The 18,397-nt window shown below is 37.1% G+C and overlaps 2 protein-coding genes and 1 long non-coding RNA gene across 3 annotated transcripts; 2 read left to right on the forward strand and 1 right to left on the reverse strand.

Moving 5' to 3' along the window:
• Positions 1 to 400: 400 nt before the first annotated feature.
• On the forward strand, positions 401 to 6,924 carry LOC106911497 (uncharacterized). The gene is made up of 2 exons (XM_014978304.2): positions 401 to 711; positions 4,441 to 6,924. Exons 1-2 carry the CDS (start codon positions 543 to 545, stop codon positions 6,207 to 6,209), a joined length of 1,938 nt encoding a protein of 645 aa, XP_014833790.2. The 5' UTR covers positions 401 to 542; the 3' UTR covers positions 6,210 to 6,924.
• LOC148154274 (uncharacterized) lies at positions 4,459 to 15,298 on the reverse strand. The gene is made up of 3 exons (XR_015766248.1): positions 15,258 to 15,298; positions 4,894 to 4,965; positions 4,459 to 4,533 (listed from the first exon to the last, which is right to left on the reverse strand). It is a non-coding gene; the product is annotated as an uncharacterized LOC148154274 (long non-coding RNA).
• On the forward strand, positions 10,272 to 18,179 carry LOC148154275 (uncharacterized). The gene is made up of 2 exons (XM_088016149.1): positions 10,272 to 10,585; positions 15,093 to 18,179. Exons 1-2 carry the CDS (start codon positions 10,417 to 10,419, stop codon positions 17,543 to 17,545), a joined length of 2,622 nt encoding a protein of 873 aa, XP_087872275.1. The 5' UTR covers positions 10,272 to 10,416; the 3' UTR covers positions 17,546 to 18,179.
• Positions 18,180 to 18,397: the final 218 nt, after the last annotated feature.

Genomic DNA, 18,397 nt, shown 5'->3' on the forward strand with positions numbered 1-18,397 from the left:
GGGCCGGTGTCCTGCAACTTTTAGATGAGCCTCTGCTGCACCACACCTGAATAGAATAATCAGGTCATTACGGCTCTGGAGAACCGATCTACATAAGGAGGAGGTAATTAAACCATTTCATTCCAGCGTTTTGAACCTCTGGCACATCTAAAAACTGGAGGACAGCGGCCCTTGAGGACTGGAGTTTGACACCTGTGGTTCTCACTAAACTCTCCCTCCCTGCTTGTACTTGGTCTTGAGTTATCAAGCAGCATTATGTTTTACCACCATACAAAAAGAGTCACAACCCCAGGTTACACATATAAATTAAACTATTTTCTAAATTTCCACTAACAATAAACCCATCAATAAAAGACGAGACTAGCAGCAGAAAATTCAAAGCGGAACTAAAAATAATTTCCAGTTTCTTCAGTACAGCCACTGAAGTGAAACACAAAAGATAAAAACAGAGGACACGGGATACTCTCAGCTTTTCTTTTGTTAGACGGTTGTATGAAAACGGGTTTGAAGTTTAGCTAAATATGTGAGTGTTTTTAATAAAAATGTCTTCAGTTCCGCCTCAGAGAGAGTTTATCAACGAGCAGGAAACTCCTGCTGAAGAAACATTCACAGAGTTGAAAGAAATCAACGTCAAGATCGAAGAAGAGATGGAGGATCAGCGCAGACCGCTGGATTTCACCCGGATACCAAAGATCATCTTACACCGAATAGGTACGAAACACCTTCAGGTTTTACTGATGAGCCCATAGACATAATAAAAGAATAGACGCCTCATGGATATGAGGCTCCATTTGTGTCAAAAATAAGTATAAATCATACGTGTAGATGTCTATGTTCTGTGTTGCATGTAGATGCTGCTTATGTAGTTCATTTCGTTGGTCCATGCTGTTGGTTCCTTTTATTATTATTAAACATTTTTAACTGTACAAGATCATGTGGCTTGTATATAAAAACGATAAGTCTTTGGCTTATGGCACACAAAATAAGTTAACAATAATGATTAAAAAAAAGTTAAGTAAAATAAAAATAAATGAAATTTGTCAGACATCAAACAGAGGAAAAGCAGAATGATAAGAACAAACAGAGAAAGACAAAGGGGCACCAGTTTTCAAATAAATTCACATCATTTTAGGCGTCCAGGAGCTTTAATCTATACTTGTTTTTCTTCAGCTTTAAAGATCTGAAGTGGTTGTCCATTATAAGGTTTTGAAAGGCTGAAAAGTTGCGGGGGGTGGGGGGGGTTCCCCCATTTACAGGAGTGTATGAAGAATTTCGCAAGGATCAGCAGGTTGTTAAGTATGAGGTCGGTTCTTAAAGCCAAGATATTTATAATTGCTGACAAACTCCATTTGTGTTCCTACATCAGTTGTAAGCAGTGGAGGGATTTCTGGTAGTTTTCTGGAGTGTGAAAAAACCTTTGCTCAAGCCTTATCCTCATTCAAAACCAACTTTAGAGTTTTTAAGCAGGTTTGAACTACATTAAAGCAGACTCCAAAAACTGCATTTCCTGTACAAGTGATGAAGAATAGCAGTAAATTACTAAATCACCTGCATAAAGAAAAAAGCATTTGACAGATTTTCACACAATTATATAAATGGAGAATAAAGGTGGGCCAAGAACTGAGCCCTGTGGGACACCATTTAAAATCGTACCAATAGAAGAAATGAATTGGGTTCTGATCGACAGGTAATCAGCTGCCCACATGGTAGCTTGATGCGAGAGCCCAATGCTGTGTAGAATGTCAATTAAAAGCTTGTGATTTACTGTCAAATGCCTTTTGATAAATCAATAAACGGAGCAACACAATGCTTTTTGTCATCAAGATCCTCAATAAGATCATTAATAACCTTTAAAGTGGCAGTAACAGTACTATGTTTTTCCTAAAACCAGACTGTACATTTTGTAAAACACAATTAGAATCTAAAAAAAATCTCCAATTGAACTGTAACTAATTTTTCAAAAATGTTTGCTAGGACACATAGCTTATAAATTGGTCTGCAGTTTACCTGTGACGATTCTCCACTCTTGAATAGAGGCAAAACAAATGCTGATTTCCAGACCCTAGAAATTTTATTAGAAATTAGACTTGGATCAAAAATATAAGACCATGGCTCTGCTATAAACTCTACAGCCAATTTTGGAAAAAAAGGATCCAGGTTATCTGTCCCTGCTGATTTTTTTGGTGTCTGTTTCTCAGTTCTCTGAGAACCTCAGCTGTACAAATAGGGGAAAATTTTAAAAGTGGTGAAGTTACAATCATCATTCAAAAACAGCTCATCAGTATTTACATTTGGGCCGGATGAATTTAAATCCTCAAATAGAGAACCAACAGACATAAATGCTCGTTAAAATAATTTGAAATTGCTAATTTATCAGACACCATTTTACTTTTTTTCCAAACAAAATTTGTTAGGCGTTTTAAATGTGTTTTGGTCAAGATACGTGGCTTAGGTTTCGGTAAGTTGAGATTTCTAACTGTACCTACAGCACAATGATCACTAAGGACGTTTGCAAAAACTCCTATCCCTGTATATTTATGAGGAGTGTTTGTCATTATTACATCAAGGAGTGATGATTTTAGAGGGCATTTGTTGTTAAGTCGGGTGGGGTAATTAATTACCTGGGTGATAATTAATAGTTTTAATTATAGTTTTTATAATTATAATACTTTTTAATTATATTTTTTAAGCTATCTGAAGATGCTGTCAACCACTCTAGATTTAAATCTAACAAAACAAATTCATTTTTATTTAGGTCTGCTAGATATTTGGACAAATTAGGGAGTGTATCACAGCAGAAGGTGGTCGATAACGCCTTATAACTGTACAGTCATGGCCAAAAGTTTTGAGAATGACAAATATTATATTTTCACATGATCTGCTGCCCTCTGGTTTTCATGTATGTATGTCAGATGTTTTCATCACATACTGAAATACAATTGCAATCATATTATGAGTAACAAAAGCCTTTATTGACGGTTAGAATGAGTTAATGCAGCAAGTCAATATTTGCAGTGTTGACCCCTCTTCTTCAGGACCTCTGCAGTTCTCCCTGGCATGCTCTCAATCAACTTCTGGACCAAATCCTGACTGATAGCAGTCCATTCTTGCACCATCAATGCTTGCATTTTGTCAGAATTCCTAGGTTTTTGTTTGTCCACCCGTCTCTTGATGATTGACCACAAGTTTTCAGTGGGATTAAGATCTGGGGAGTTTCCAGGCCATGGACCCAAAATCTCTCTGTTTTGTTCCCTGAGCCAGTTGGTTATCACCTTTGCTCTATACCAAGGTGCTCCATCATGCTGGGAAAGGCATTGTTCATCACCAAACTGCTCTTGGACGGTGGGGAGAAGTTGCTCTCGGAGGACATTCTGGTACCATTCTTTATTCATGGCTGTGTTTTTAGGCCAGACTGTGAGAGAGCCGAGTCCCTTGGCTGAGAAGCAACCCCACACATGAATGGGTTCAGGATGCTTTACAGTTGGCATGAGACAAGACTGGTGGCAGCGTTCACCTCATCTTCTCTGAACAAGCTGTTTTCCAGATGTCCCAAACAATCGGAAAGGGGATTCATCAGAGAAAATGACTTTATCCCAGCAGTGGCGCAACTGCACATTATTCAGGTGGATGCGAAAACATAAATCAACACCCACACCTGTGTTAATGGAGCAATCACTGAAACGATGTTGGCTTGTCCTTCTAAGGCAGGGCTGCAATGAAAGTGAAATGTGTTTTGGGCGATAAAGTTCATTTTCTAGGCAAATATTGACTTTGCAATTAATTGCTGTCATGCTGATCACTCTTTATAACATTCTGGAGTATATGCAAATTGCCATTATAAAAACTGAAGCAGTAGACTTTTTAAAAATTAACATTTTAATCATTCTCAAAACTTTTAGCCATGACTGTATAAAACCCTACAAAGTCATAACACTAATGGTCAGATAGTTACTTAGGAAGGAGAGAGTTGGAGACAGTTTGGTTTAAATATTTAGTATTTTACTGCAAGTTACAGTGTGCTCCCATTATATAAGCGCAATCATATTGTGTCCATAAGTATAGCAAACTGTAAAGCTGCAACAGCGCCTCCTGCAGTCACAATGTGCAGTGGTCACAGAATATGGTGCAACGTCCCAGTTTGCAAGAAGAAAATCTTTAAGAGGGGTTAATGTCGGCTAGACAGGCGACATATTTCCAAATGTTGGCGCACTTGATGTCAATGCAGTTTTATCACTGGTAAAATTATTAACCACATGCAGACATTGTAAAATCCAAATAAGGTTAATAAAAATTGCTCCGAAAGACGAACAATGGCGGAGATTTTATTTTTATTGATGCGTACATGTTCGATGAAGACTATTTTTATTTTAGCTTTTGTTAATGAAAGTGAAGGGTTCATTGATTCACATTTTGAAGCTTTTGTTTTGTCTTTTTGTCCAGATCTCCCACAATGCAGCATGTCTAAAGAGGAGGAGGTTCTGAATGAGCCCAGCAACCCGGAAAACTCCACTTTACATCAGGAGGATCCAGAACCTCTGCAGATGAAACAGGAACAAGAGGAACCAGAACTTCTGCAGATGAAACGGGAGCAAGAGGAACCAGAACCTCTGCAAAATAAACGGGAACAAGAGGAACCAGAACCTCTGCAGATAAAACGGGAACAAGAGGAACCAGAACCTCTGCAGAAAAAACGGGAACAAGAGGAACCAGAACCTTTGCAGATAAAACGGGAACAAGAGGAACCAGAACCTCTGCAGAAAAAACGGGAACAAGAGGAACCAGAACCTCTGCAGAAAAAACGGGAGCAAGAGGAACCAGAACCTCTGCAGAAAAAACGGGAGCAAGAGGAACCAGAACCTCTGCAGAAGAAACGGGAGCAAGAGGAACCAGAACCTCTGCAGATAAAACTGGAGCAAGAGGAACCAGAACCTCTGCAGATAAAACTGGAGCAAGAGGAACCAGAACCTCAAGAGTTCAAAGAGGAAGAGGAGCAACTTTGCATTAGTCAGGATGAAGAGCAGCTTGTGCTGAAACAGGAGACTGATGACATGTTGGTGAACAAACAGCAGAAAGACCCTCACAAGAATCGTTTTATTGATCACATGAGAATTCATACAGGGGAAAAATCGTTGACATGTACAGCTTGTGGAAAAAGTTTCCATCAAATCGGCACTTTAAACAGACACATGAAAATTCACTCTGGTGAGAGGCCTTACACGTGCACAACCTGTGGAAAAAGTTTTGTATCTAAATCTCAGTTACTTGATCACATGACAATTCACACTGGTGAGAAGCCTTTCTCTTGTGTGACCTGTGGAAAAAGTTTCCGGAAGAAACATAACTTGGCTACGCACATCAGAGTTCACACAGGTGAGAAACCTTTCTCATGTGGGACCTGTGGAAAAAGTTTCACTCAGAAGAGAAGTTTAACTTTTCACATGAGAACTCACACAGGTGAGAAACCTTTCTCATGTGAGACCTGTGGAAAATGTTTCACTCTTAAAAGAGGTTTAAATCTTCACATGAGAATTCACATTAGTAAGAAGACCTTCTCTTGTGGCATCTGTGGAAAAAATTGCCTGTATAAATCTCAGTTAGTTGGTCACATGAGAACTCACACAGGTGAGAAACCTTTCTCATGTGGGACCTGTGGAAAAAGTTTCTCTTATAAACACAGATTAAATCTCCACATGACAATTCACACTGGTGAGAAACCTTTCTCATGTGGGACTTGTGGAATGCGTTTTACTCAGAAAAGAAGTTTAACTGCTCACAAGAGATTTCACATGGGTAAGACTGTCTCTTGTGGCACCTGTGGAAGAAATTGCCTGTATAAATCTCAGTTAGTTGATCACATGAAAACTCACACAGGTGAGAAACCTTTCTCATGTGGGACCTGTGGAAAAAGTTTCACTCGTAAAAGAAATTTAACTACTCATATGAGAGTTCACACAGGTGAGAAGACATTCTCTTGTGGCACCTGTGGAAAAAAATGTTTGTATAAATCTCAGTTAGTTGAACACATGAGAACTCACACAGGTGAGAAACCTTTCTCATGTGGGACCTGTGGAAAGAAGTATGCTAGAAAACACCATTTACATTTTCACATGAAGACTCATACAGGTGAGAGTTCTTTTTCATGTGGGACCTGTGGAAAATGCTTTGCTTTTAGGTCTGTTTTACTTCATCACATGAGGATTCACAAGTGAGTAGTCTTACTCATGTGGGATCTGTGGAAAAAGTTTTCCTCAAAAATACCATTTAACTTGCATCAGAATTCACATGTGAGAAGTAGCGGTGCACTGATTTATCAGCCAGCCGATTAATCTATGTTGTTTTCCTTAATTTTGGGACATCAGCTGATTCTTGTGTGTGAAGCTGGTCTGATCCCCCAATGTTATTGACCTCAGCCACTGCTCTCTTCTGCTCTCCATTGAGAGGTGTGACTATTAGAGCACCCCAAAATGAAAACTGCAATCGGTGCACCCTTAGTGAAAAGCGAGGAAAATGTTTTGTGTAGATCCAGTTTACTTCATCACAAGAAGATTCACACGGGTTAGAAACCTTTCTGTTGTAGGTCCTGTAGAAAAGGTTTCACTCAAAAGAAATGTAACCGTTCACATGAGAACTCACAGGTTTGATGGTACAATGTGAACCTCAAGATTCTTAGTAACCTGCTGTTTGGAAGTGGAGTAACTGCAGGTTTGACTGCTTTCAGATTTAGAAATGATGAGTTTGGAATCTTTATTGTTTTTATTCTTTGTACTTATTTATTTTATTTCAATGATTTGGGGAAATGGATGTATTTATTTGACATGGTTTTAATGCTTAGAAAACATATTGATGATGTGGATTGAATTTTAGAAAGAAGTTATTGAAACTTTTATTATAATTTTTAGATAATAAATTATCATACTGATGATACTGATGGTCTTTTTCTTTTTTATGTTTAGTAGAAAACATGTTAAATCAGGAAAACGTTAGCAGAGCCCATCTCTTCCTCCTTAATTTGTCATGAATTTTAATAGTCAATATTCATGTTTCAATAAACACTTGACAGATAGTAAAGCTCAGGGATTATTATTCTATTTATTTAATATTCCCTGCTGGAATAATGTTCTTGTGTATTTTCTTTTGAAGTATTTGGTAAACTACTGAAGTACTGAGTAACTGATCATAACACCTGATTTAGTATTCAAAATGTGTCCTCAGGCAGCCAAAAGTATGAAAGTTATGTGAAAATTATAGTATTTTACAGAGTATTACCAAAACCATTTATATAAATGAGTTAGGTTTGTAGGCTGGTTCTAGACCAGATTTCCCACAGGGGTCAGGGTAGACGGTGTTTTTCCATGGCAACACTTGAAAAAGAATTAAACGACCAAAACCAGAACAATATTTCATCATTTGATATAATCAGTGAGCCAAAGAGTCACTTGTGTCTCCAGAGGTTGCAGATCCCTGGCAGATGGAACAGCAGCTAAAGGTGCAGCACTATAATTTTTAATTCATTAAGGTAAAATTGTGAAGGTTAAATAAATCTACCTCTAAATATTAGCAAAAGGCATTTATTCAGTATAATTTCTTCGGTTCCCATGTCGGCCCCCGTCTAGAACCGCCCCTGTGTTGCTGGTCTGTGCCTGGTACATTTTTGATTGGCATGTTTTTTCTTCATTAATAGAAAGTCAGATTATCCAAACTGGTAAACCAAGTTAATGGTGAAATTCTACATTAAATGACCGCTGAACAATGTAGTCATAAAATATTTCAACATTTCTAAATGAAACGTATAGAAAGCCCTCAAACCTTTTAAAGTAAGAAATATTTATGTATTTACTGTTAATCTATTAGTATGATTTGTTCTTTAAATCACCATTTATGTTATTTTGGCTGATACTATTATACAATAAGCAGATAATTAAACCAGAACAGTCTACTAAAACCACAATAAGAAACTTAATCATGGCTAAATGTTCTGTACCATATCAGCCTCAGGAGATGACTGAGGGATGAAGAGACTCTGATGTCTGGTTCTTTAGGTTCTGATGGGTCAGTTCCTCTCCTGCTCCATTCTGTCTGATATAACAGCAGCACACTGATTAACACCATTTTTTTAATTGTCTGTACTCATCCTCACCGTCATTGTTCAGCCTGGGATTTGCGTCTTGCCTCTCACATCTGTTTCTTTACGAGAGGTTTTCCCTCTAAGGACGGTGGAGAATCGGGTCGAGGACGTTTTAAAAAGAAGCGGGTTGATAGCGGCTCACTGCGGCTGCGTAGTGTCCGTCTTTCAAATGCGCGTTCATGTTGAAGGCTTCGCAGTGCGTCCCACATTCTCCACATCCGCCCTTCGCTTTGCCCATTTTCTGTCCGATTTCCGTCTTTACGCTGAGACCGCATTTTCTTTTACGAAGTGTATTTCCCACAATTCATTGCTACATTTCTCTTGATTTTAATTAATTTCTGGTTTCATCTAATGAAAATGTGACATTTAAGATTAGATAGAGGAATTAATAAAAACATTTTACTTCATAGGCTTAAAGAGAGCAATGTTTAATACCTGCTTTGAATTAGGTAATATTAAGAGAGGAAAAATTCTAAAGCTTTAAAAAACCTTTTGACTCGTTAAATCCTCTCTTATGCCCGGATTCAGAAAAGTGCTGTGCGCAAAGACTGAGATCACACAGAGATGACAGCGTCACAATAATCAGCATTTCTTCAAGACAGATACATACAATCACCAGAAAAGCACATCAGATAACGTCAGAAACCTCAGAGCACAGACAACACATGAATTTACCTGAGAAAACAAAATATGGCAACGACAAACAAAAAGCAAAGACGTCCTTGGAGAAATTGAAAAGAGCAATATCTAATTTGTTACTCTGTGTGGAAAGTTTTATCTTCTTTTCTTTAATTTATTCAAATAAGGTGTATCTTTGCTCATTCAACCAGGACCTGTCTCTGACCCTTTTTAAAGTTAGAAACTCCCTGCAATTTGTTCACAAGATCAAACACCAGTTGTCACCATTGTTTAAATAAGGTGGAAACTGAGGCTCTCCTGATCTCCTGCTGTTTTCACAGATCAGTGTGAAAAGCTGGAACTTCCTACTGATTGCTACTGAGGGCAGATCAAAGATCTTGGCAAAAAAATCTGCCTTAACTACAGGTAAAATAAAGGTCAATGGGCCAGAAAAAGTTATAAATTTTAAAACTATAATTAGGCTATTTCAATCAAAACATATTAAGTTTTAAAACTAGCTTATTTTAAATGTTATTTTTCTTAACAGTAACCAAATATATTCTTAATCTTAATGTATGTATTGTAGAAAAATAGCTGAGTCACTGATTTCTACAACAGCTGAAACAATGTAGGTGTAGTAGCAGGATGTTGTCAGTAGGTGGCAGCACGAAGGTGCTTCCGTGTCAGGTCACATTTCTGATATAAAAGCTTTTTATTAAACATTAAAAGTTTAATATAAACATTTTATATAAACATTTAGTAAATGGAGATTTTATAAAAACATTTAATTAAAAACATTAAACTTCAAAATTAACTGTAAAAGCTTAAAAAAAACATTAGTCTGTGTGTAATTATTTTATATACTGCGTTGCACTTGGGTGAACTGAGGTAGAGAAATAAAAGAATAATAATGGAAAAAGTTACATTGATAATAAGAAGTTTATTCTAATGAGCTATCACTCTTAGTTACCAATGAGACAGAAGTGATTTTCATTCAAACACCACTTTATTAAATATTGCAAGAACAACAAAACAATATTATCAGAGTTTTTGGTTTGTTTGTTTGTTTGTTTGTTTGTTTTGTTTTTTTCAGACTGATGATCCAGGCGTGCCAAACTCCAGTCCTCAAGGGCCGGTGTCCTGCATCTTTTAGATGAGCCTCTGCTGCACCACACCTGAATAGAATAATCAGGTCATTAAGGCTCTGGAGAACCGATCTACACAAGGAGGAGGTAATTAAACCATTTCATTCCAGCGTTTTGAACCTCTGGCACATCTAAAAACTGGAGGACAGCGGCCCTTGAGGACTGGAGTTTGACACCTGTGGTTCTCACTAAACTCTCCCTCCCTGCTTGTACTTGGTCTTGACTTATCAAGCAGCATTATGTTTTACCACCATACAAAAAGAGTCACAACCCCAGGTTACACATATAAATTAAACTATTTTCTAAATTTCCACTAACAATAAACCCTTCAATAAAAGAGGAGACTAGCAGCAGAAAATTCAAAGCGGAACAAAAAATAATTTCCTGTTTCTTCAGTACAGCCACTGAAGTGAAACACACAAAAGATAAAAACAGAGGACACGGGATACTCTCAGCTTTTCTTTTGTTAGACGGTTGTGTGAAAACGGGTTTGAAGTTTAGCTAAATATGTGAGTGTTTTTAATAAAAATGTCTTCAGTTCCGCCTCAGAGAGAGTTTATCAACGAGCAGGAAACTCCTGCTGAAGAAACATTCACAGAGTTGAAAGAAATCAACGTCAAGATCGAGGAAGAGATGGAGGATCAGCGCAGACCGCTGGATTTCACCCGGATACCGAAGATCATCTTGCACCGAATAGGTACGAAACACCTTCAGGTTTTACTGATGAGCCCATAGACATAATTAAAGAATAGACGCCTCATGGATATGAGGTTCCATTTGTGTCAAAAATAAGTAGAAGTCATATGTGTAGATGTCTATGGTCTGTGTTACATATGTCAATCAATCAAATTTTATTTTCATAGCACATTTCAGGAGCAAGGCATTTCAAAGAGCTTTAAATCATTAAAAACAAAAACGCAGTAATAAACAATCAAATAAAAATAATAAAAAATAAATGAATAAAAATGATTAAAACCTGCACACCTTTTCTATCCATTTAGAACTTTAGTTGAAACGCCGTCAACCGGGACTCTAAACCTAATTTAGCCGTAAGCAACTCTGAACAGGTGGGCTTTAAGTTGAGATTAAAAGGCACTCAGTGTTTCAGCTGTTTTACAGTTTTCTGGAAGTTTGTTCCAAATCTGTGGTGCATAGAAACTGAATGCTGCTTCTCCTCCTTTAGTTCTGGTTCTGGGGATGCAGAGCAGGTTTCAAAATACTTGGATTTCTACTTCGTAGTGTCTTTATCCATTAGTCAGGGCAGCTAACGAGGTTGATGGGTGCTATGCGCAGCCTTCCGTTTTTATTTTCTTTTTAAATCTGTGATACATCTTCACCTTTAGGAAGGAGTTTCACTTTCAGTAAGTATTTGAACTTCTCTTTAATTCAGCGCAACTCAGTTTTTTACAAATTCTGTAGTTTTCAGTGTACTTCTAAATCTGCTCCTTAGTTGCATCTTTTCGGGCCTGCTACTGCCTCTAGTGGCGTGGGGTGGTAACACAACTAATATAATTACTATATCAGAATACCACAACGTCTATTATTTACTATTAATTTTGGCATTACTGACAAAAGATAAGAGGATTTATCTTTTGCCAATAAAATATAAAATATAAATTATTTTATCAAACATATTTTTTCATTTCCTTAAGCATGTACAGCTAATTAAATGACACAAAATACTTTCATACGTTATAAATAATATCTATATAACTCCATCAATAACAGGAAGAACAATGGAAGTAAGGAGACATGAAAAACATGATCACCTATAAAACTACAATTTGCAATGTACATGTAAGAAATTTAATTGAGCAAAAGTCAATAACAAACAAATGAATTGGGTTAACTGAAGAATAACCAGGGTTGTTAAACCGATGCAAGCAAAAATTCATGTATTTGATTTTATGATGCCATGTATATTATTCTGAGAGATTTTTTGTTGGTAGAGTTGTACAGTGATCCCTCGCTGTAACGCGGTTCACCTTTTGTGGTCTTGCTGCTTCATGGATTTTTTTTCTAGGGGCCCTGACCAAAAGGGGGCCTTCCACAATTTATTTATTTTTGTTCATAGAAATAAAAATAAAAAATAAAAACTCGGGGCCCTGTCAATTACAAACTTTATCATATTGTATTTTCAAAGATTGTTTTGAGCAGTAAAAATTTAATGTTCCCACTCCCAGATCAAAAAACACACATCCATATTTGCCCTGAAACCCCTTACTTCCATTAAATGGTTCGTTCCTGCTTGGAGCGGTTTAGAGTGAAGCTGTTGGCAGCAGTCGGTGAAAGACACGAACGATTGTGGCAGTTACTATGCTGCCAAGAAAAGTTATAAAATCAGGTTTTCAAAAAAAGCGGGAGAGAGAGAAAAAGTCGAGTGTTAATTTATAACCCAGTTTTTCTCAGAGAGGCGAGTAGACTGTCAGATTATCAACCATTTAGCATAGTTAGTTTAGCTACAGACTACTATTTGCCTCCTTTTCACTAGCATTTAATGAATTAAGGAAAGAAATTACTAAAATATTCATATATTTAACTTGTCCTTTTACCACTTAACAGATGAGTCAATCAGCAGCAGCTCTAATCCATCCCATATCCTTCCTGACCCGTCCTCTCCCAAGTGAAATTAAAGCTGCAGTATGTCACTTTTATATCAATATTTTTTTCAGATATTTGTTAAAACTGTCATTATGTTGTGACAGTATGGCATGAGAGGTTATCTGTGAAAAATCTATTTCCTCTGCCTTCTCCCAGTGCGCTCTAAAAACAACCTGTCGGTGGCAGGAGAGTTTTAGTGCTGTCGATCACAATCTCATGTGATGCTGCTCATCCTCCTTCCCTCTTGATTTGTGCTGTGCTGCAGCTAGCATAGCACAGAGCTGTGCAGATTCAAACTGTGGATGCTCAGTTTAGTTAGCATAGCTACCAATGACGCCAGATAAACAGTTTCTTGTAATAAGTTGTTTCTCCACCATTAGCACATTTAGCAGTGAGTGAATGAACAGAGCTAAGAGCGTCCTACTGGTTCTGATTGGTTGTTTTGGTCAGAATGGTGCATTACTTTAACCAATAATAGTAATTCAGGAAGGAGGTGGAGGATATTGATTGTTTTCACAGATTATCTGTCTCATAACAAACTTCTACGACATCGTTACAGCTTTAACAAATGTGGAGAAAACATTTTTTTAATCAGTTATGTACTGCAGCTTGAAAAAAATGCAACTACTAGCATTTTTTATAAGTCTAGATTGCTTTATGTGTCGTTGCACGATGCTTTTGACTGTTGCTCATGGGGAGAGATATTTCAGTATCTAAAACTAATAGAAAAAAATGAAGCAACCTACTTGCATACTGGATGTGGACAGTTGGATGTTAAATTCATGAACAGTAAATATTGTGCTAATTTGAACCAAAGAAAGCAAGGCAGATGCAAGCCTTTAAAAGTGTGACGCTTTTTATGGATTAAATAGACTAAAAAAAATTAACAGTAACTGTTACAATTACAGTAGCTTTTACCGCAAATTTGATTGTGGGGGGCCCAATCAAATTTTTCGTCAGGGGGCCCCAAGATTCCTGGCAGCGCTCCTGCTCAGCGTTATGTTTGGCAGGCACAATAAAGAATCAGTGCATTTAATTGATCATAATGTCTTTTTCTTATTTTTTTTTTACTAGGAACTGTATTCAAACGGCTATCAAAGCTATATTTACTAAGAATTAATTTTTTTAAGTATTTTTTTAATTGATAGAATTAATCAAAAAAACATATATATTTATGTGTGTGTGTTTTTTCCATATTCTCAGCTGATGAGTTGTAGCTTCAGAGTGATTCAGCTGCTGAGATTGAGTCCGATGTCGGATTCATCCGTGCTACAGTGAATCGGTCTCTCTTTAAAAATATTTCCCACTTCTTCCTCACATCGTGTCTTTAGAAAACCTTCAAAGCAAAAACGGAAGATTTAAGAGTTATCTTACTTTTGACAGAGTGAAAGAATTGCATATAGATAATACTCTGCACCACCTGTATAGACGTTCTTGGTGAACGTTATAAGTTGTAATACAATAAATTTTGTAAGGTGAGATAATTTTATTTATAAATTTATTTATTTATTTTCAGCAACAAGGCAATTCAAAGTGCTTTATATGAGTTAAAAGGAAATACAAACAAAATAACAAACCAAAAGGAAAAAAAGAGGAAAGAAAACTAATCTAATGTTGTTCTAAAGTATGGAAACTAAGTGCTTCTGTTCAAGTTGCTAAGTATCAATTTCCATTTGTAATTCTAATTCCATTTCCCGATCTAATTCCTTTTCTGGGTTAAAAGTAATATAAACTAAGCAGTGACTGTTCCTGTTAAGCATCTCTGTATTCCAAGTTCATAGTTATTCCAATTCTGATTACATTTCTGGGCTGTATAATATTGATCTAAATAGTGCGTACTAAACATTTTCTGATATTACTAATAAACTAAAATAATCCTTTTCTGGGCTAAATAGGGAATACTCCACATTTTTAAGAAACTAAAACAAAAAGAGGAAAGGACAACTAATATTATGACTATTACAGAAATGTATATTGTGACGGAATATGATAGTGCTTATTATATATCGTAACTTATAGTAAAATACTAAATATTTAAACCAAACTGTTTCTGCTAAGCCTCTCTTTTCTCCAAATAATGAAAAGTAATGTCATAACACTAATTGTCAGATGGTAACTTAGAAAGGAGAGAGTTAGAGACAGTTTGGTTTAAATATTTAGTATTTTACTGCAAGTTACAGTGTGCTCCCATTATATAAGCGCAATCATATTCTGTGTCCATAAGTATAGCAAACTATAAAGCTGCAACAGCGCCTCCTGCAGTCACAATGTGCAGTGGTCACAGAATATGGTGCAACGTCCCAGTTTGCAAGAAGAAAATCTTTAAGAGGGGTTAATGTCGGCTAGACAGGCGACATATTTCCAAATGTTGGCGCACTTGATGTCAATGCAGTTTTATCACTGGTAAAATTAACCACATGCAGACATTGTAAAATCCAAATAAGGTAAATAAAAAGTGGTCCGAAAGACGAACTATGGTGGAGATTTTATTTTATTGATGCGTACATGTTTGCTGAAGACGATTTTTATTTTAGTTTTTGTTAATGAAAGTGAAGGGTTCATTGATTCACATTTTGAAGCTTCTGTTTTGTCTTTTTGTCCAGATCTCCCACAATGCAGCATGTCTAAAGAGGAGGAGGTTCTGAATGAGCCCAGCAACCCGGAAAACTCCACTTTACATAAGGAGGATCCAGAACCTCGGCAGATAAAACAGGAACAAGAGGAACCAGAACCTCTGCAGATGAAACGGGAACAAGAGGAACCAGAACCTCTGCAGAAAAAACGGGAGCAAGAGGAACCAGAACCTCTGCAGATGAAACGGGAGCAAGAGCAACCAGAACCTCTGCAGATGAAACGGGAGCAAGAGGAACCAGAACCTCTGCAGATGAAACGGGAGCAAGAGGAACCAGAACCTCTGCAGATGAAACAGGAGCAAGAGGAACCAGAACCTCTGCAGATGAAACGGGAGCAAGAGGAACCAGAACCTCTGCAGATGAAACGGGAGCAAGAGGAACCAGAACCTCTGCAGATGAAACGGGAGCAAGAGGAACCAGAACCTCTGCAGATAAAACGGGAACAAGAGGAACCAGAACCTCTGCAGATAAAACGGGAACAAGAGGAACCAGAACATAAACAGTTCAAAGAGGAAGAGAAGCAACTCTGCATCAGTCAGGATAAAGTACAGCTTGTGGTGAAACAGGAGACTGATGACATGTTGGTGAACAAACAGAAAGGCAAAACTGAGACTTCAAAACAAAAACCACACAAGAAACATCACCCAAACCATAAACTATATTCTTGTAAAATTTCTGACAAAACTTTTTCTCGAAATAATTCCTTGACAACACACATGACAACTCACACTGCTAAGAAACCTTTTACATGTTCAACCTGTGGAAAACATTACCCTCACAAGAGTACTTTGATTTATCACATGAGAATTCATACAGGGGAAAAACCGTACACATGTACAGCTTGTGGAAAAAGTTTCCATCAAGTCGGCACTTTAAACAGACACATGAGAATTCACTCGGGTGAGAGGCCTTACACGTGCACAACCTGTGGAAAACGTTTTGTGTCTAAATCTCAGTTACTTGATCACATGAAAATTCACACGGGTGAGAAGCCTTTCTCTTGTGGGACCTGTGGAAAAAGTTTCCAGAGGAATCCTTACTTGATTAGGCACATGAGAGTTCACACAGACGAGAAGCCTTTCTCATGTGGGACCTGTGGAAAAAGTTTCTCTCATAAAAGAAGTTTAACTTTTCACATGAGAGTTCACACAGGTGAGAAACCTTTCTCATGTGGGACCTGTGGAAAAAGTTTCTCTCATAAAAGAAGTTTAACTTTTCACATGAGAGTTCACACAGGTGAGAAACCTTTCTCATGTGGGACCTGTGGAAAAAGTTTCTCTCATAAAAGAAGTTTAACTTTTCACATGAGAGTTCACACAGGTGAGAAACCGTTCTCATGTGGGACCTGTGGAACACTTTTCACTTATAAAAACAGCTTAACTGCTCAAATGAGATTTCACACAGGTGAGAAGACTTTCTCTTGTGGCACATGTGGAAGAAAATGCTTGTATAAATCTCAGTTAGTTGATCACATAAGAACTCACACAGGTGAGAAGCCTTTCTCATGTGGGACCTGTGGAAAAAATTTCTCTTATAAAAGATGTTTAAATATTCACATGAGAACTCACACAGGTGAGAAACCGTTTTCATGTGGAACCTGTGGAAAAAGTTTTTCTTATAAAAAAAGTTTAAGTATTCACATGAGATATCACACAGGTGAGAAACCTTTCTCATGTGGAACCTGTGGAAAAAGTTTTTCTTATAAAAAAAGTTTAAATATTCACATGGGAACTCACACAGGTGAGAAACCTTTCTCATGTGGGAGCTGTGGAAAAAGTTTCTCTTATATGAAAAGTTTAAATACTCACGTGAGAACTCACACAGGTGACAAACCTTTCTCATGTGGAACCTGTGGAAAAAGTTTTTCTTATAAGAAAAGTTTAAATATTCACATGGGAACTCACACAGGTGAGAAACCTTTCTCATGTGGAACCTGTGGAAAAAGTTTATCTTGTATAAAAAGTTTAAATACTCACATGAGAACTCACACAGGTGAGAAACCTTTCTCATGTGGAACCTGTGGAAAAAGTTTTTCTTACAAAAAAAGTTTAAATATTCACATGGGAACTCACACAGGTGAGAAACCTTTCTCATGTGGGACCTGTGGAAAAAGTTTTTCTTACAAAAAAAGTTTAAATATTCACATGAGAGCTCACACAGGTGAGAAACCTTTCTCATGTGGAACCTGTGGAAAAAGTTTTTCTTATAAAAAAAGTTTAAATATTCACATGAGAGCTCACACAGGTGAGAAACCTTTCTCATGTGGGACCTGTGGAAAAAGTTTTTCTTACAAAAAAAGTTTAAATATTCACATGAGAGCTCACACAGGTGAGAAACCTTTCTCATGTGGAACCTGTGGAAAAAGTTTCTCTTATATTAAAAGTTTAAATATTCACATGGGAATTCACACAGGTGAGAAGTAGTGGTGTACTGATTTATCAGCCAGCCGATTAATCTATGTTGATTTCCTTAATTTTGGGAGATCAGCTGATTCTTGCATGTGAAACTGATCTGATCCCTCAATTTTATTGACCTCAGCCACTGCTCTCTTCTGCTCTCCGTTGAGAGGTTTGACTATTAGAGCGGCCCAAAACAAAAACTGCAATCGGTGCACCCTTAGTGACAAGCGAGAAAAATGTTTTGTGTAGATCCAGTTTACTTCATCACAAGAAGATTCACACGGGTTAGAAACCTTTCTGTTGTAGGTTCTGTAGAAAAGGTTTCGCTCAAAAGAAATGTAACCGTTCACATGAGAACTCACAGGTTTGATGGTACAATGTGAACCTCAAGTAAGATTCTTAGTAACCTGCTGATTGGAAGTGGAGTAATTGCAGGTTTGACTGCTTTCAGATTTAGACTTGTAAAATTTTGGAATCTTTATTGTGTTTTTATCCTTTGTACTTATTTTTATTTCAGTGATTTGGGGAAATGGATGTATTTATTTGACATGATTTTAAGGATTTTTCTGCTTAGAAAATGTATTGATATGGATTTAATTTTAGAAAAATTATTTTAAACTTGTAATGTAATTTTAGGTAATAAATTATACTGATGATACGGATGGTCTTTTTCTTTTTTCTGTTTAGTAGAAAACACTAAATCGGAAAAACGTGTGTGTGTATATATATATATATATATATATATATATATATAATCTCGGGATATATATATATCCCGAGTTCATCCAGCACCTCGGGAACAGAGGACGAGGTGCTGGATGAACCATCATGGGAAGACAAGCCCCTACATGGGATGTACCACCAACAAATAACTGA

Source organism: Poecilia mexicana, unplaced genomic scaffold (assembly GCF_051168715.1).
Source record: "Poecilia mexicana isolate PSO_F unplaced genomic scaffold, ASM5116871v1 scaffold_18, whole genome shotgun sequence".
Taxonomy (NCBI): Eukaryota; Metazoa; Chordata; class Actinopteri; order Cyprinodontiformes; family Poeciliidae; genus Poecilia; species Poecilia mexicana.